The sequence below is a fragment of the Aplidium turbinatum genome, chromosome 2 (genome assembly GCF_918807975.1).
Source record: "Aplidium turbinatum chromosome 2, kaAplTurb1.1, whole genome shotgun sequence".
NCBI classification, from domain to species: Eukaryota; Metazoa; Chordata; class Ascidiacea; order Aplousobranchia; family Polyclinidae; genus Aplidium; species Aplidium turbinatum.
Window position 1 is genome coordinate 54,601,343 of NC_137473.1, and position 19,748 is coordinate 54,621,090.

The 19,748-nt window shown below is 37.0% G+C and overlaps 2 protein-coding genes across 2 annotated transcripts in view; both read right to left on the minus strand.

The window, feature by feature from the left end:
* The window catches only part of LOC145764435 (integrin alpha-11-like), a 40,022-nt gene extending 33,291 nt beyond the window's left edge, over window positions 1-6,731 (minus strand). The window contains exons 1-4 of the mRNA XM_082576050.1: window positions 6,514-6,731; window positions 5,575-5,717; window positions 4,743-4,927; window positions 1,951-2,089 (exon numbers count right to left, since the gene is read on the minus strand). Of these exons, the coding sequence (XP_082432176.1) occupies window positions 1,951-2,089; window positions 4,743-4,927; window positions 5,575-5,717; window positions 6,514-6,731 (685 nt within the window). The remainder of the gene's footprint in view (window positions 1-1,950; window positions 2,090-4,742; window positions 4,928-5,574; window positions 5,718-6,513) is intronic.
* Window positions 6,732-13,159: 6,428 nt separating this feature from the next.
* On the minus strand, window positions 13,160-14,763 carry LOC145785991 (kelch-like protein 26). Its single transcript, XM_082597686.1, has 3 exons — window positions 14,685-14,763; window positions 14,087-14,237; window positions 13,160-13,555 (listed from the first exon to the last, which is right to left on the minus strand). The coding sequence occupies exons 1-3, from the start codon at window positions 14,752-14,754 to the stop codon at window positions 13,318-13,320; spliced, it is 459 nt and encodes a 152-aa protein (XP_082453812.1). The 5' UTR covers window positions 14,755-14,763; the 3' UTR covers window positions 13,160-13,317.
* Between the last annotated feature and the right edge of the window lie 4,985 nt (window positions 14,764-19,748).

The following is a 19,748-nucleotide window of genomic DNA, read 5'->3' on the forward strand; positions in this document are numbered from 1 at the left end:
CAATCTTTTCGTCTTTATGATGCTGTGCTGTGTACCGTGACGAGAGACCATTCTGTGCGTATGACGAGTTAGTCTAGCGAATGTACGCATTAACGTCACTGGGAAAGCAACTCTAACCATAACACATCTGATTGGCAAAGCAGCTGGTGACGTTTTGCAAAACGAGTGAGGAATGGATAAAACGAAGGCGTTTTTTGATGTTTTAGAACCTGGGGAAAGCAACTGTGAAAGTTGCTTCCCTGGAGACTCAGTGGTTGTTTCTAACAGGAGCGTTTGCGTTAATTGGCATTTATAGGCAAGACATGCGGTTTGGTGAGGACTTAGACTACTCACAAGCGATACGAGTAATTCTAGTCACGAATACAGTAATTTTCAATCTAAAATTGACGTGATAAAAATATTAAGAAGTTAAACCTAGAATTCAGTCATTATATTTTGCATAGTTTTCGCTCAGGTAAGCACTGCTTTCCTTGCTTTCCCTTACCGATCGTCACTGCTCAGTAGTCAGTATGTCATTCAACTCACCAGCAAAGTGACTATTTGATTTAGTTTGCAATAGTAGGGGCATATACCCTTTACACTTAAAAGCAGCAAGACATCTAAGGCCATTAGACCACTGGTCAATCAAGGCAAAGGATTCACGTCTGCGCTATCAAGTTATATTTAGCAAATGAATCGTTAAATTAATGGATTTCAAACACGAAATGGAAATTTAATTGATGTCGGGCAGAGACAAGTGATGATTGATCTGGTTGTGTGACAGCAAAAGCAAACGTAATATTGCATTTCATAACTAAACATTTTATTGCTTGAACAACCACATCTCTCTTCTTGTGATAATGCGCAAAAACCAAGAAACTCAACTACCTCCATGTGACACTTTCGTATCCCCTCATGTCCCAGTGTGGGGGGTCAAATGAGACATGCCTCCCTCCAAAGAATATTGCTAAGATTTGAACTGTCAATAATTATATTTATACCAACTACGAGCAGACGGTCATTCATTAGGTAGGTGTTTGTTCTCAAATGTCACGGTTTCTTTTTATCTCTTACCAGGAAAGAGACTTGTAAAGGATTAATGACGTAGTTTAATGGGATATCACCGAAAAGCAGTCAATTAAATGGTCAAATAGTTCTACTAGTGAAATGATAATGAAAATTCTTGAAGGACTTTAACGAATGGTTCAGCACTTCCAGCAACTAATCAAAGTAATAGTAACAATGAACAGCAATAGATTCCAACGGTTACAACTATCAATCGAGTTTAACGTAACCCACTCACAGCTTCTCAAGCGATTCTTATTCAAATAGAATTTATATTAGCATCAATTTTGGTTTACTCGTAATCAATAACTTCAACTCTTGATCAACAATAATTTTTGCGTTTTTTACCAACTACTACTACTACAATAATAATGAATCATAAATATAGTTTACGCAAATTACGCTACTATTTATAGTAGGTTTGATGGTCTAGAAACTTCGAGAAGGTACAATAACGTTACATCATAAGAACTCATTGTTCTGTCAAATTTTACTACTGGCAAACATCTTTATGATGTCACAAAACCCAACACCTGGCAAGTCAAGCAAAGAATATTCCCGACTTGCACGTCCACAAAATGTTCTGGAAATACGTCACATAATAAAGATTTCGCAATCAGAGGTCACTACAGGACAGTAACCGATAATAACACATCGCTCAAGAATTCCACAATAAAAACAGCACGTTCGGTCAAGATACAAAGCAGCCCGTCGCGAGGCCTTGCACAGTGATTGTGACAGCAAATAGTTTGCATACAATAAGAAGCGAAATTTTTACAGTCAATCTTCCGGCCCTGCGTCAGTGTTGCTTCTACTAGAATGCAAAACTGCCAAAAGTAACCTATCAGAGAGTTTGTCTGCCCGACGATAAAGATTCAAACCAACCAAAACCAAATAACCACTCACTGTCTCTACAAGGTATTCTTTTGTGCCACCTAACGGTTTTCTGGGAATCACCACGCCCTGGTGCAACTTCAGAAATGTAACAGGCTCCTTCTGCTTTGTAATTGGTGTTGCAATCGTGCAGGTGTAAGGGAGCACAAACCTGTGGTATTATTATTATTACTATTAGTGTACTGATGCTATTATCATTGTTATGATGGTTATTATTAGTGGTACATTTTATTGTAATTGATTATTGTCATTGAGTATTTTTACGTCACAATCAAGGAACCACATTGAATAAAGAAATATCGAATATAGTCAGAAAAGTATCAAATACAACAGCGCGAGTTGGTAGATGGCTTCCTGCTATATCTATACATTGTCATTACTATTAGTATACTGTACATCTGGGAAAAACAATAACTTACTAAGCATTAGTGTTTAATATTGTACTTGCAGGCATAGCCGTACGAGCCAGGGGGCAGCTGGCCCCTCTGTTGTTTCAAAACATCGCGAATTCGGGCAAAATCTTGCAATTATTAGGGCAAAAATTGCTATATGAAACGCTACAAATTGCATGAATTAAGAAAAACTATAAATTAATATATTTTACTTATCAAACTATAAGTACAGCCTCTTATTTGCACAAGAAATGTGCCGCAAAATTTTCATTTGGCACACCTGTATTGATGTATTGTATGGTGATCAAACTGTAGTACGAAATGCATTTAACCAACTGCATCATGGCAATTTGGGCAGCCACCAAAATATGTCTCTAATACTTTTGTGAAACTGCCCAAATCAAAACGCAAAATTTGCTATACAGCTAATTTTATTAATTTTCACAAATGCATCGTGTTGATTTGGGCAGCTGAAAACATGAAAGTAGCCTATCTAATGAAACTGATTAGTCTGTTTATGCAACTGCCCAAATTAGCGTGAGGCAGTTTCCACAAAATGAACAAACTCATTAATTTTTCCCATTTACATAACTGTATCGTTTAGATTTGGGTAACAAAAAAATATGAAATTATCTGATCATAGTCTATTGATAAAACTGCCCAAATTGACATGATGCAGTTGCCTCGGCATCAAAATTTACAAAGTCTTTAATTTTTTTCATAATATCCATAAATGCATCATCTTGATTTGGGCAACTACAAAGTATGAATTTATATAAATCTGGTGAATGCTTTTATAAAACAATTCTGGTGGAGAGGTAACAGTACTTTTTCAACCATGCAAGGACGTATAGCTATAAGCAACGCCACAACATTTAACAAAATTTTTTTATACCTGTTAAATGTAATGTTAATGTTGTGGTGTTGCTTAGCTTTGTTTGGTTACTTTTATAAAACTACCCAAATTAAAATGATGCGGTTGCACCCCAAATTAAAAAAAAATATTTAGTTTGTTTATGCAACTGTGTCATGTTAATTTCACCAACATTTAAAATGCTACTGCTGAAATATATAATTTCAAACCAATCATAATATATTCATTTATTTTAAAGCTTTCCAAACTAAAAACCTGCCATGCAAGCTGGCAAAATATTTGCTTTGCAAGATCTTGTGTGAAACATGGCAGCTCCACTTATTTTCATTAATATCTTGACTTCTGTTCTGTGTAAACAGATCCAGTTGTTTGCATTAACTTGACCTGCTATTTCTGGTTGCAAAAAAATGTTGGCAAGCTGCATGCGTATCTTCAAAGATGAATTCAGTTGTTCTATCTTGATTACTTTGGTAAGAAATTTTAGCTAGCTGGTGATCTTGTTATGTTAGTTTTTCACTGTTATCATGCACCATATACATTATATTTGGGCAATTTCTACGAAAGCGTGCAGATTTGGGAAAATTTAAGTTCTGCCCCCCAAAATTGTTTGGTCTCGTACGGCTATGCTTGCAGGCAATATCAATGATATTCAAAAAATGAAGGGGTTTACCAGCAAACATCTATAGGATTGGCCCATGATACAAGAGAAGGATCCACAGAGGATACAAACTGATAAGCATATCTAAATCTACCAGTGAATAAAGAAATAACAGTTAACCTTTCAAGTACATGTAGCTCCACACAAAGTGAAATTTACATGATTTTTGACTATTTTTTTATTTGCATTTTAGATCCATCTCAGATGATTGTTATGTCCGAGCCTAGTGATAAATTTCTGTCTTTTTCTCAATTTTTTTGTTTTTAACAAATTCCAGTCATTGCTTAGCACAACTTTTCTCAAAAAGTCACATCTTCTAATTGGCAATAAAATTACGTTTCGTTGAAGTCTGAAATCAAAAATTAAAAATTAAATCAATGCTCATTGGCTTATTACATCACTCTCTGAAACCATCTTCCCAAGACAACTTTTCACTTTCATTTTACTACGCTGAAGAGATCGGAAGATCGAAACACTGGCCGCTGTCCGTAGTTATCTTTTAAATAATGTCTTTTTGGACATTATTTTTAAACAAACATAAAAGAGTTCAAATGTCTTTTTGGACATTATTTTTAAACAAATAAAAAAAGAGTCAAAAGTCATGTAAATTTCACTTTGTGTGGAGCTACATGTAGGCCTACTTGAGAGGTTAACTGTTATTTCTTTATTCACTAATATCAATGATACCTGGCAAAAAGACTTTAACAATCGGAAAACTTCACTCGGTCAATCTCAGTGACCAGGCCTGCGTCAAAAGCCTGTACTAGTATGCGAAACTACCAGGAATAATCTATCAAGGCTTTGTCAGTCTGACGATAAAGATACCAAACCAACCAACCGTACCAAAATAGAGTTGCTGAATTTCACTGCAATACTTTACCACTAATGTATTCTTTTGTGTTACTGTGGTGCCATCTTCTGGCAGAGGTGAAGTTGAGAGGGAAATTCCCAAGCTAGCATTATCACCAATTTCGTATCCACTCAAGTCTCTGTCTATGTATGCTCGTTGTGAACATTCATGAACTTTCTCGGCACTGCGGTTCAGAAACTGAATTTGAGTGATTTCTGTCCAAAGAAATAAAAAAATCAATAGAAAACGATAATTTATCTGTTATGTTCAGTGGTGTACGCAGGGTGGTGACATTGAGCCATGGATTCAGTATTTGCTTAGTGTAGAGCAACATTGTTATTTGCTTTGACGCTGCTATCCAAAACGTATGAAATTCCCTACTCTACATCGTTAAATTACTGAAACATTTCTTAAAACGGGAGCATAGCCCAAAGCCCCCCCTTCTCTACTTACGCCCCTGGTTATGTTAACTCAATTGTAACTATTATTTTTGATATTCGCCATAAAAAAAGCTTGTAAATTAACTGTCGTAAAATAAAGTCGGCGTAATGGTGTGCTAGTAGTAGGCTACTGTCCACTAATGGTGTACTGTAGATCCAAAGATTTTATCTTACAGACCACAAGTACAGAGTCAAAATCGAGAGCTAATATTTCGGTCTAACACTGTGACCCTAATTTTGGTTTAGATGTAATTAAAGTGTTTTCCCAGACAGAAAAATCTGTCATCTTTACATTGATTCAACGTCTACATACTTCTATATGGTGAAATCATGAAAAATGACGGTTTTTGCTGTCTAGGTTTTTGCGCTATATGCATCAATCATTTTATCTGGAGATGTTCACTCACTACTAATTTACTTACGGCAATAATACATAGATCCTGTTGCTTTAGTGGCTGAAACAGCAGCTCTGGATTTAGGATTGGGCTCTTTTATTATTCCTCCTTGTTCTTGGCTGCTTTCGGTGTACACTTGAACTAGCTCATAGGGAGCACTTACCGCCAATCTATAATGGTAATTAAAAGAAGCTAAAATTGTTTTCAAAACCTACAGTACGACTATAGCAGCAACATTTGTGGATCAATTAGACTATAGTCATAGAATCACTGCAAAGAGAAAGTTCCTAAACATTGCTTTCACTTGGTTTCCTTAATGCTTTTCAAAGCAGGTATTTTTCATTATGTTTATCACTTAATACAAGAATTGCTTAAAGTTTTAATGTTAATTGACATTTAAGATCTTATTATCAATCACTCAGGTAGTATATCCGTTTTTTTACGCTGATTTAACGTTTATAAAGGTTGACATTGAATGTAAAAAAAAAAATTCTGTTGGTTAGGCAAAGCATTCAACTATACAGGAAGTGCTTGCGTTTGATCAATATTAACTGAAAGAACGAGAAGCTGATCCTCATTCCTTGCACATTACAACAACTGTGCAGCTACTGTACGCACGAGGTTATGGCGAACTATGATGAATGCATGTTCGATTCTCAGTCTGGTCAATAACAAAACTACAAAGTAGCATTCATTGTGCTTTTTATTGCAAAATAAGTAAGCATAAGTATAAGTTGGTAAGTGCTCAAATATTTATTATTAGTAAAGTGCTCAATATATTTATTTCAGCCGTATATCCTAAACTTTAGTGCGAAGGCTGTGCCTGTTTGATGTAATTAAGTTTCTCAATAAAAGAGTGGTATTAGTCAGGCACACGCGTAAGTTATGCCCCTCATAAAGTACCCCGTACCCCAGATTGAGAACCTCTGCTGTAGAGCGACACCTACTTACCCTACATTAACTTACTGTATGGTATTCTCTATTCCATTGTTGATTAGCTCCAAGAAAATTTTATATCCAAAAAAGGTCTCGTCTTTTCTGTTTCTAAACGTAGTAGGTGTTGTTTCTGGAGTAGCTTGAACAAACAGGTGTTCTGTGATGCCATCAGCATTAATGTTGAAGCCATAGGAGGATTGGAGCAAACTTAAGACATGGACGACGAATGAAAAACAACATCCACGCATCACAGAATTGCTGTGTTTTTTTCTCGAAAAAATTAAAGACTTATTTGCAAATCAACTTCCAATGTTTGATTCTCATCAAACAAACTATCAACTACTTTTATTAAAATTCACTGTTCTAAAACACATTCTGCCAGCAAAATCATCTCTATTATCATATACATTGCTTGGGAACTGTACGGTTCCGTGCATGAAGGCAGTGTGAGAAGTAATAAGCACAAAGCAATGATCGCATGACGAAACAAGATATGCAATTTTTAGTGAAACAGCAATGGTGAATTTCAGTAACTTGTTGTAATTCCCTTCCCCATACTTTCACCAGCCGTACAATCGCATATCCCAAGCGGTCTAAGTTTCTAAACAATCTGTTTCAAGGATGCTGGCCTATCTGAAGACCTTTGATTTTAGACTTGTTTCTTAGCTGCGATTGTTCGTAAATTTACTCGTCTTTGGCTAGAGAGGTAACTCTTTTTAACCATAAAGTTTAAAAGTTAGTGCTGAGTTATGTCTGTTTACTCGTTTTTCCTCAACATTCTCCCAGCTAACAAAAAATCCAGTGGCTGTCATGCGCATATTGTCATTTGATAACTTTAAACGATGTGTAAAAAAAACGTTATATTTTACGTAAAAAAAAAAACGTCTATTTACGCCCGAGAAAACTTTTGCAAGAAAACGGATGAGGTATAAACAGCATAGTTCCAACTTTTAGTACTCTTAATAATAATAATTTTGGCAACATTACTATCTTGTGCATTAGGGAGACCACCCAACAGAAAAATATTACAGAAACAAAATACAAGTAAGAATGTTAATTTTCTCTGAAAACAACCCGCGACAATGCGATAAAAACAAAGCCTTTAAGCAACTTGTTTTAAAACAGTAGCCTGCAGTTGATACAACCGTACATGACTCTAACTTTAACAACTGTCAATTTTAGTTCGTTTATGGAATTAAATCCAATGCAACAACAAAGCCTTCTGCGGCAGAGAAATGATAATAATAATAATGCTTGTTTTCATATAGCGCTGTGTCCATCGCAGAATGCGTTGCTGCTCAGCGCTTCACAAAGCAGACAGTGTCAATGCAGCCGTATAGAGGCGCAACTAAGTGCATTATTACCCGAATCCATTCCCTTGCTCAGTGCCAAGCAGGAATTAGATTCAGTACCATTTCTAAAAAATCTTTGGTATGACCCGACAGATTATCGAACCCATGATTACCGATTCAGAAGCGGACGCACTAGCTACCAAGCCGGTTGGCGGCAGAAATTAAAGAGAAGATTTGTGAAGTAGCTTGCAATCTGTCCATTACGCTTTCCCAACTTGCTTTAAGCCAACCAGCAAGGTGATTTGATTTTATTTCTCATCAAAAACAAATTTTGCCTTGAAAAAGATCCCGAAGCTCTAAGATAAGCGTATCAACAACGTATCAACAACGTATCAACACTATATTTTGACTTTTTAGTACATTACTCTTAGATGATAGTCCGCCCCGATAGCTCAATTGGTTAGTGCGTGACTTCTAGAATGAAGAAGCTTCAAGATCAAGCGGCGCTGGTTCGAGTCTCGGGGTGTGCGCTTGAGCAACGTACGTTAAGGACTGTTTTCCATTCAGCGGCACCTAGTGGATGGAATAGTTCCCCGGCAACAACACTTCAACAATCGGAAACTTCACTCTGCCAATCTCGGTGACCGGGCCTGCGTCAGTGATTTATTACAATATTTATATAGCGTCACATCCACAGTCAAACTATGCTCCTGGGCGCTGTACATGACAATGGTGATAATTAATACGATACATTCAGTCATAATATTCAGTGAAATAAAACGTTTTTAAGCGATGTTTGAATTCGTTTAAATTTTCAGCTCTTTTACATAAACAGGCAAACAATTCCAGCAACTGGCAGCAACAACTGGGAATGAGTGATTTCCATATTGTGTCTTACATGAAGGGTTGCACAAGAGCAATTGATGTTGAGAATGCAAAGTTCTGGCAGGTTTATAATGAACAAGCAAAGTGTCCAGATAGTTCGGAGCAAAACCATGGAAAACTTTATAAATTAATAGGCGTATTTTGAAGCGAATACGATACAATACTGGAAGCCAATGCAGGGATTTCAGTATAGGAGTGATATGCTCATGTTTATGTGTTAAAGTAATAGCCGAGCGGCAGCATTCTGAACTCTTTGAAGACGCAAAATAGAGGCAAACACGGTATGGCAAATAGAGGCAAAGTATAGGCAATAGAGGCAAACACGTTATGAGCGGAAACCTCAATCTCATCACTGCTGTAGTTATGTGACAGTTAACTTCCCTTAAAGATTCTACTTTGCTTTGGAAAACAAAACCACATTCTTTAATTATCAATATTTTTCCTGATTAATTTATTGCGCTAACATGTAAATTATACAACACATGTGTAAGATAATAAAAACTAGTTTGACAGAAGAAGAAGAAGAAGCAACTTTTTAGACACTTGATACATCCTTATACAGAAGAGAAAAATATTTTGTGGCATCCAGTCGCAGACTAATAGTAACACCTTAAACTTTTCTTGAGAAAAAGTGCAAAGTTTTTAATTTTTTCTACAGTAAAACTTGCCTCAGTAATGCCCAACTAACTATGTTACTTTAGTGCTGTTTGTGCTTTACAATTTTTAAATCAAGAATACTAACCTACTCTTTCTAAGGCATAATTCTCTTGTATGTTGTCTGTTCTTCGGCTGCTTTAGGCTGTAGCCTACATTAGATAAACTCCTTCAAACACATTCAAATACTTACAACTATAAAGTAATTTTTAATATACGGGTTAAGGGAAGTTGCAGATTGTGTTGTCCAGTGGTTTTTAATATTTTTTGCTGCGATCCAAAATCTTATTTCTGGGAGCAATAGCGATCCAAGTGGAGATCTCAGTAGAGAATATTGAAAAATAAAACTTTGTAACAAACACATGCACACACATGTAACAAACACATAACAAACACATAACAAACACATAACAAACACATAACAAACACATAACAAACACATAACAAACACATAACAAACACATAACAAACACATAACAAACACATAACAAACACATAACAAACACATAACAAACACATAACAAACACATAACAAACACATAACAAACACATAACAAACACATAACAAACACATAACAAACACATAACAAACACATAACAAACACATAACAAACACATAACAAACACATAACAAACACATGTAACAAACACACACTTTGTAACAAACACATGCAAATATTCACAACTATAAAGTAATTTCTGATAAGCTTATACGGGTTAGGAGGATTTGCAGATTGTGTTATCCAGTGGTTTTTCATATTTTTTGCTGCGATCCAAAATCTTATTTCTGGGAGCCATAGCGATATAAGTGGAGATCTAAGTTGCGAATATTAAAAAAAAAATTTTAGAAAGCGTTAAATAAATAAAATTTTGTAAGACCAATGGAAAATGTCAAAGATACGATCTGAAAAACAAGACAGAAATGTAGGGAGTCTAGCTTGCTCCCCAGAAAACTTTAACAAATTAAGTTTGTTTTGGTAGCTTTTTTAGGCGCCAATAAGGCCTATGTTGTTTTGTTTTTTTATTAAGACCTAAACTTTGTATTTCACCAAATTCATCAAATCTGTAGCCTACTTCCGTAGAAGTTTAAGTTGCAAGTTTTGATTTAAAATCAAAGTTAGGCGTTTAGAATAAATTTCTTTGACGACTGCAAAAGGAAACCAAAGGAAAAAGATGGAAACCGTGATACGTTGAGTTCTAAAACAATATTTTTAATTCAAAATAGGCCAACAGTAGCCATTGCTGATTGCAAACATGTATTCATACCGCAACATTGCTGGACAATTAATTAGAAAACAGAGTATTTTGTGTTGTTTTGCAAAACTGCTGCGCTTCTGGTGCAACGCACTTTCGCTTCTACTGTAAAGAGACTGATAAGAATTACTTAATTCCCAAGCTACTTTTGCCAGTAGTCAATGCAGAAGCTCACAAAAACATACTGATGGCATTAATCATTAAACTTTGTACGTCATAAAACAACCAACAACTTAATTTTGAACTTACTGTCCTGACTATCAACAAAAAAGACGATAAATTAAATATGCTATAGTGACTAGTCTAAAGCAACCGAAAAACGATGAAGATGTCAAAAAGAAGAAGCAAAATCGTTGGAAAGTCTGGTCAATCTTAATAAAAAACTAAAAGAGCCCAAAATGTAGATGATAGACTTAAGTTCAGCAAACCTTTTGGAAACTAAACTACTTTCGAAAACGTTTAACCGAAAACATCTAGTGTTTACTATATGACTATTTGTTGATATTTTCATATTTGGACGCAGCTGGAAGTGCACCGCTGTTGATGCGCAGAGACAAGCCGGAAATGACTTGTTTTCTCTTTTTAAAGATGAACCAGCCTAATTTCCGTTGTTGCAGCTGTCAATGCGAGAAGGTAGCAGAGCCAAAAACTAAAATGCCATATCACTAGATTTGAAGCTTGCCATCGTGCAAGATCAAGAAATCGTTTTGGAAGATATTACGTTCTACTACGTGCGCTACGTTAGCTCAGCGGTTAAGCGCCGACTCAAACGGTGCTGGTTTGACTCTCTGGGCGCGCGCTTGAGCATTGAGCAACGCATTTCAGGGTTTTCCTTCATTCATCAGCACCAAGTGCAGGGGTGTCCAAACTTTTTCCCAAGCGGGCCAAATTTGATAATGCGAAAGTGCCCGCGGGTCACCAGTTTCCGACAATCTTGTTTTGCGTAAAGACAGGTGTACATATAGGCATTGGCGGCTCGTGCCATGGGTCTGCAAGACTGCAGCCCCACCTGAAAAAAAGAGAAGAGGGAAAATATGTTTTCCTCTGTGTTTGTCCGACCCGGTTACTTTTTCACTTAAGAATCGCGGATCGAAAATTAAAATATTAAAAGTTTCGTTCCAACACCGATCTTGGGCAAACTTCTTTGCAGCTCGAGATTCTGGATTTCAGGCGCTCTGAGTTGCTAAAAATTATCCTTGATAATCCACCTCTTTTGGTATTTCACAGCAATTTTTGTATCTGTTGGGGCTGCATGGAAAACAGCCACACCTAACCGAATAACTTTACAGACTTTTTAAAGTTAGTTTTTACTTCGCAGAGTAGCGATGAGCCATGAATGTAGAAGTGTTAGCTGTAAAGTTAGGGTATTCAACAGGTTATAAGAAGTGCTAGTCCAGCCTAGAGCATCTCAAAATCACTTGAACCTTGTGTGCAACGGCTAGGCTAGTCAAGACTAAGCTCAATACTAGTAAAGTTTGTTTCCAAAGGAATACTGTTAGTTTTTTTTTAAATACAGCTTAAGAATACATCAACTTTTCAACAAAGTTTGAATGCATTTTTTTTAAATTTGGGGTAAAAACATGCTCAGAACGCACCAAATTCAATGCAATTTTTCAAAATTTTCTGGGGGAAAACCCCCCAGCGAAATCGTTCGCCTTCGGCGAGATCAGCGACGGGCTTCGCGCCCCGGATTATTTTATTATTGCAGCCCCACTGTAACTAACTCGCTGAAGGAAACGGTTTTGGTAGCGCGCTCAGAAACTTATTGTGGAAGTGTAATAGTTTTTGTTAGGCAAACAAATTTTCTATTTTGGCCGCTTTCGATATCCGATGAAAAAAAACAAGATATTTCTGATTGTTTTGTTCGATTTCGAGAATTTTGTTTTTGTTAAAATAACAATGTTAAGGCAATGACAACCAGCGCCTGTCGTGGCACGCTACTGTGGAAAGCATCGTTTTTTATGTGCAGAAGAATTTGCATATAAGCCTACTACTTGAAATGCACTGCGGATCTTAGGCTACTTGAAGTGTAAAAACATATAGCCTCAACTGCGATACAGAGCCGTTTGAAACGCAACAAAGGTCATCGAAGTGTAAAAAATCGCGAGTTCTGATGCTTTGTCACATCAGACGTTCTCGTTGGTCGGTCACTCGGCAGACTTGATCCCTACAAGCCTACATCTTGAACTTTTGCAGAAAAGAGACAGGTAGCATCAAACTGTTTCAGTTGCGGCAACGTAAAACTGATTATGTAAACAAAAACTAAAACCAAAATTTCAGCTGGCTCTGTAAAAAAACGTTTACAGGAAAAACTCTGATTTTTAATTCACATGTGGAGTTGTGGACCTTGCATTTGACAAACATTTGCTGAATAGTAACAGAAAAAAGAAATAAAAAAAAAAATTGTTTCTTCTCTCTCTAGATGGTGGTAACACTGCTTTACGGATGAATGCTTTAAACCTTTGGGTTTGTAATCTTTTCTTTTTATTGGTGTTAAATTCGCGTGTTTACATTGCCGTTCTCCACATGTTTGCGCCAGCAGCAACAATAAAATTAAATTGAGTAAATTCGACAAAATCGAAGATTGCTTGTGTAACATTTTTCTCACCTCATAAAAGTTTGCAACAGTGTATGTGAACGATCATCCTAGTTTACATAAATCACTTTGCAAAAGTAATACTCGATACTGATTATAATATAAGTTGAGCATTGTCGGTAACGCACAAAATCGTGGAATAAGTGGTTTCCTCTAACTATTACAGTTAGGATAACACACAGATACAGCAAAGTTTTCTCCATAGCTTCGTATTTCTGTCGCCTCCATATGAATCCACCTTTCTTCGAAAAAGTCGTATTTTTCAACTTTCCGCATGGCTTTAGAAGTTATCAGTTCTTCTTCAACACAATCATCGTCGAAGACCCATCTTTGCTTTATGTCGTCAAAAGTTAAACATCTGTCACCGTCTCGCTTGAGAGAAAAATTTAAGCTGAAAAACATTTGATTAGATCAAAAAACGCTTTATGTGTGACTAATAGAACTCGTTGCTGGTTCGACGCCGCTTGAAGAGAAACTGCTGCCCCTGTTTTGTGCATGTAAGGACTTTGTTAGTCCGAGGAAAAAAATTTAAAAACCAAAACCAACCAACCAGGACATCTAGCCTAATGGTATTGGTAGCCTATACCTGAAGATGGACAAGAAGATTGACTTCCTTGCCTTCTCGTTCACTTAATCTTAATCTATGCTGTAACCAACCAACTACAGATCAGCTATAAAGTCTGCATTCGACAATAAACAAAAAAAAATCAAAACTTAACTGTAGCTTATGTGGTCTACTTTAGGTATTTTAGTAGTTGTCAGACCTGTTTTATCCCAAAAACCTGTGAGAATTTCGTTTGATTGTGCTTCATTGTGACGAACAATATAATAGTCAAAATTCAAGACCTCAGTTTATATATTTAGTTTGCCCGGAGGGGAAGCAGATTGACCGCTCTTTGTCAGTAACTCCCTAAACCTTTACCCTCCAACGATGACGATGCTTTCGTCCCATAAGCAGGCGGAAAAGCTCGCCCTCCCTTCAGTCATGCGTGCTATCCATGTCCACCTTCCTTGTATGATGTCATATTTCTCAACACTGCTTAGTGTGAGAGGGCTCTGGTTTGTTAAACCTCCTGAAAAAGAATAGAGCTGCAAACTAAAAGCCATTTCTTTAACAAACAAGAAGATATTTGCAAAGTGCATCTTCATTTTATCCACAAAGCAAGCTATGTAGCTGTGTACTTGACAAGAATAGACTATTTTTGGATCTTTTGATCATGCACAATATACATTATCAAATGGTATCGCCAGCAACTGGGGTACAATAATGAGGCTCTATCAACGTGTATAGGGTGCATGATAAATAGTTTTAAAAACCATTATTATCAATGTACAAACACAGCATAAATGTAGGCCTATAGCACAGCAGAATAATATGTTAGGTAAGCTACCTTTGTAACCATTTCGATGTTATACTGTTACCAGCCCTACCTTGTACCTTACAACCCTGGCTATGTAACTATTTTGAACTTATTCTCTATTATTCTGTTTTAATGCGATTTTGACACTGTAATGCTTACCCATCACATATATATCATCCTTGACGCACACAGCCGCATGTGCTGATCGCTCTGATGACATGGAACGCATTTGACGCCAAGATCCGACGCTGCCTTGCTCAGAATCATACATCTCGACGTCAGAAACAGAGTCTGACAATTTATCTGACCCCCCTAACCGAAAGAGACAACCTACACAAGGGTTTGCGTTTACATGGTATGATTGGCGTCTGTGTGGTCCTGTTGTACTGTAGGTCGTTGCTAGTAGCTTATATCGCTTTTTATAAAACGTGGGTAGGATATAGGTCTATTGCAAAACCTTGCTTCAAATTATTTACTTTACCACGTGATGTAGAAGGGTTAGACGCCAAAATCATGCTCCTACCCGAAGTAGGCTAATTGCTGTAAAGTTTCGTCTGTGGAGCATTATGTGAAGTCTGATCATTTCCTCCAAAGGAATAGTGATATTTGCCACCTATAGACCACAATTTTTATGAACTTCAACCTTCAGTTTCGTTCCTTTCACCTTTCCAGGGTACCACAGAACATGATTTGACTCCTTTGATCATCATTGCTTTTGTTTTCCAAGCGCGCTCCTGAGGGTAGTAGCACTCTGTCGTCCGCAAGGCTGGGTCGTTGGTGCTCCCTCCCCCTACAACGTAGATTCCACCTGTTTCGGTGTTTAAATTTAAGTTTTTGAATTTTTTTTAGTGAAATTAAACCTTAGCCTACTTGCGAACTGTCTTTTCAATCTCAAGAGCAAAGATTTTTAATTTTTTTTTTCTGTTGGTAAATCTAACCTTCAAGTTTTTATCGTGTATTTACACTATATTTTATTTCACTTAAAATCTTAAATTAAACCTTACAGTATTTCTATAAGCTTAGTTATTGATTGTGTTTGTGGCAATTGTCATCCATGGACTGAGAAAGCTTTTACAAACTTTTAACATGGCGGTTTGGCACACGTAGAACCACTGACACAGGTTGGTCACTGAGACCGACACAGTGAAGTTTTCAATTGTTAGCCTAATGTGTTGTGTCTAAATTTATCTATTCAGAAAATGCCGTTGAATCTAAAGCAGCGTTTGAAATGCGTTACTCAAGCGCACACCATGAGAGTCAAACCAGAGTCTTGAAATTTCTTCGTTCGTAAAATCAAGCGCTCAACCAATTGAGCTGTCGGGGCGGGTACTGTAGCCGACATTGAACGCTTCAATGAAACCATTTGTTTATCATTGAGAGTTAGCACTAACCATCCAAAAGTGTGATCCCGAACTCGCTTCTTTGGGTACTAGGTCTGCATAGAGGTTCCCAACCTTCATGGGAGCTGGATAAATCCATTCTGTAAAAGTCTGGGCCGCGACTTTCGTTGCTCCCCGTTATTGTATACAGATGTTTGTCAACAACCACGATACTGGTCAAATGTTTCGTTTCTGGAAGATTCTGAATTTTAGTAACAATTTTAAAAGGATAAGTTAAATTGGCGTGGCTTACTTGAGAATAGCATATCTCGGTAAAAGTACTTTACAGTAAGAATGCTGATTTTAATAATATTACAATACTTTTAACTTTATGCTATTCAGTCTTGTTTTTTTTATATATACCAAACCAAACCTGCTACATGAAATATCAACTTTAGGCGGTTGAATCTAAAAGTAAGTTTTTGTGCATGAGGCTAGGTTGGGCTCTCCCTTATAGGGCTATAATATCAAATTCGACTTAATTTCAGTAGGTATACCAAATTTCCAGGAAAAAGCTCGTAACTTTTCCAGTTACCTTTTTTGGTGCTTTGAAAGTTTTTTTTTAAAACAACAATTTTTAAACTTGCAAAGAAATAAGCCTAGAAGAGCAACACGCAGCAAAAATCACCTGGCCGATTTGGGCGTTTCCAATAGATTTGGGAACTACTTTTACAAGTGAAGGAACATCTCCGGTCTTAACTACCGATATTATTTCAGAACCTACAAACAAGAATGGAAACTAATTAAAATGTGCCGTATAGTCCATGCAGTCGCATAATCCAAGCCGGATTGCACTCTTGGTGTATGGAACAGGGATAAGCCTAGGTAAGCCTAACTTTAAATTTTTAAACTTTATGTAGCCATCTGTTATAACTTTTCAAATTGATCACGCAATACATAGATTAAACATTTGCTTTGCTTGTGTGATGGCATAAGGATTTAAGCAGGACAGCAGCTGACAAAAGTGTAAAACGTTTTAAATACTTTTGTTATTTTTAACTATTATTCCTTTCTTGCTTGTGATGCATGTTTTGAAAAAATTTAACTTCTAATATCACATCTACAAATGACTACTTTGGCTAGTTTTGTTATTGTGTGGTTGATTGCTGTAAAAAATTTCATAAAATTTTGTATCTCAATAATTATGCTAGAAGTGGTGTACTGTACCATTCTACTGTACAATTTCAAACCAATGTGCGTTAGGCGCTTGGCTTTCAGGCATGCGCACCTGGTTCGATACTCGGCTAACGTGAATCTGAAAAAAACACTGCTTGCGTCTTTCCCATGAAGAAATGAAATGGAGCTCAACAATTGAACAATAGCTAAAGAAACAGAGACCGAAACTGTGGATTTAATCAAGTACCACAGATTTACAAACTTTTATCAAAGTATTTATCAAAACTAGATTAGGCTGCAATAGAGGGTAATCTAAACTTATTGAATGTTTGCTGATGCGTTTACAACATAGAATCACAACTTACTCATAGTTAACTGGATTGGTTCAGAATTTTCATTCGGTTTTTCTGCGAGAAAGTAATATCAAAAAGTTTTTCATAATTCCTTTAAATGTTTATTTATGTTGCAAATTAGTTATTTTTGATGTCACAAACACTTGTATGCTTCAAAGTATTGTCACATCACAATAGTCCAACAAGACCATGAGGTCAGAAGAACTTTACGTCATCATAATCACTTTTTAAAAAATTACTTAGTCCAACAGGTTTGATAGAAAAAAGTAATAATTAGCCTACCTTAGTTTGTTTACTTAAATAAAGCGAGTATCAAACAATATTCTATATTTTGAAAAAAAGATTAGACATTTTTATTAAAAATAGCAACTTTCTTTCAATTCGTACAAAGATCTGACACTGGAGGGTCTTGCAAATTAAAATATTTCTTCAGTAAGTCAAAAGATAAAACCAACACTAACTTGTCGACAACCACTTGAAAATCTTTTTACACATTGTCTGATTGAACAAATAGTTGCAGCTTTGCATAGAAGTCCACTTTATATTTTAGTTTTGATTTCATTCCCACCCATGAACTACACAACAACGATAATAAGTCGAAGAGAAACTAATCTGTGAACTCCTAAAACTTTTCTCTCCAAGTCGCGAGTGTACTCCAGAGCGGCTCTCGTTGCGACGCGAACCTCGCTTAATCGCTGCAAGGAAATCGATTTTTAAACAACCTGACGTCATGTAAGTTAGATTCCTGCACATAGATTGCGCCGTGAAATTACGTCACTGTTTAAATAGTCAAAATGTTTATGTTATAGGTGAACATTTGTTAAGAGTACAACAAATCCCCGACACGTCGTTTGCAACAGTCTAAGCCAGTGGTTCTTAATCTTTTGCCTTGTCGGCACCACTTTGAAATTACCAACCAGTTCTCGCACCTCTCCTATAGGATTGACTGCTTTCGGTGTCGGAGGTACGCTTGATCTACTGGCCGTTAAACAAAAATCTTTCGGACAACAAGGAGGGCTCTTAAACACCTGCCGATTGATTGCAATTCAAGACGCCCTTAACGTTAGTCCTGAAAGATCCCTAAATGCTCAAGAAACAAACAGCAACATCAAAGGAAAGTTTACCTTCTCGCCGCTTTGTACGTTCTGAGTTTTTAGGCTACGCTACAATTTTTTTTACTTGATTGGTTTGATTTTCAATCTTTATCTTCGGACTGACAAAGCCTTGATGGGTTATTCCGGGTAGTTTTGCATACTTGTAGAAGCTCTTGACGCAGGGCCGGTTACCGAGACTAGCAGAGTGAAGTTTTCCGATTGTTGAAGTGTTGTTGCCGGGGAATTATTTCATTCACTAGGTGCCGCTGAATGGAGATCAGTCCTTAGAATGCGTTGCTCAAGCGCACACCCCGAGAGTCGAACCAGCGCCGTGTGATCCTGAGCCGGGCGCGTAACCACTAAACTAACGGGGAGGGCGTTGATCTATTCTAGAGTGTGACCAAGGTGTGTGTATTTTTGCAAATGTTTATGTCAATAAATTTGTTAATAGATTGGGCAGCGTTTGACTAATTCTTTGAAAATTAAAGTTGTTTGGAAAGCAGTTTCTTGCTACGCTCCCAAGCGAAGATCTCAAGATTTATGCAATTTGCATTCGCTTTCAAAATAGTACAAACCGTCAGGTGTCACTACAAAGTGAGGCTACAAAAAACAGATTTCAATTCGGCAGGTCCCTACTTTCTTGCGTTGGATGGAATATAGTTTTCCAAAGTGGGTAATAATCACACTGACGTCACACTGACAGGCGGAGAAATAAAGATTCTTCTAAACATGATCGTGATCCGCAATACAGAAGGAACAGTGGTCTCCAGAGCTTCTGACTTGCGTGTGACGTCATCATGTTCAGTAACTCTTTAGTAAACTTTCTGCTTGGCTTGGTTAGCTTGAATTTTTATCCTCGGACAGCCAAAATCTTTGATAGGTTCTAGTCGTTGCAGTTTCACATACTTGTAGAGGGTTTGAACCACTGACGCAGGGCCGGTCACCGAAATTGGCAGAGTAAAGTTTACGATTGTTGAAGTGTTGTTGTCGGTGAATTATTCCATTCACTGGGTGCCGCTAAAGGGAAAGGAGTTCTGAAATGCGTTGTTCAAGCGCACACCCCGAGAGTCGAACCAGCGTCAACCTCGTATTTTACAGAAACTCAATTTCAGCTCTAACTCTATATCAGAAACCTTTGATGGGCTACTGTATAATAACCGAAACTTGCATTGTATTGAATCCGTAAGTTTAATTGTTGGAAATTCAAGTTATGGCAAAATTTATGCCTGCTCCAGAACCTTCAAGGCAATGTAGGCATTTGCGACTTGGATTATGCGACAT

Bases quoted from the DNA above. Each gene is read 5' to 3' on its own strand.
- LOC145785991 (XM_082597686.1), bottom strand. From the start codon at position 14,754: ATGCGTTCCATGTCATCAGAGCGATCAGCACATGCGGCTGTGTGCGTC. The intron at 14,238-14,684 runs GTAAGCATTACA...ATTCTTTTTCAG, and splicing joins GGATGATATATATGTGATGG to GAGGTTTAACAAACCAGAGC. The intron at 13,556-14,086 runs GTAAAGGTTTAG...AATGTTTTTCAG, and splicing joins AGCATCGTCATCGTTGGAGG to CTTAAATTTTTCTCTCAAGC.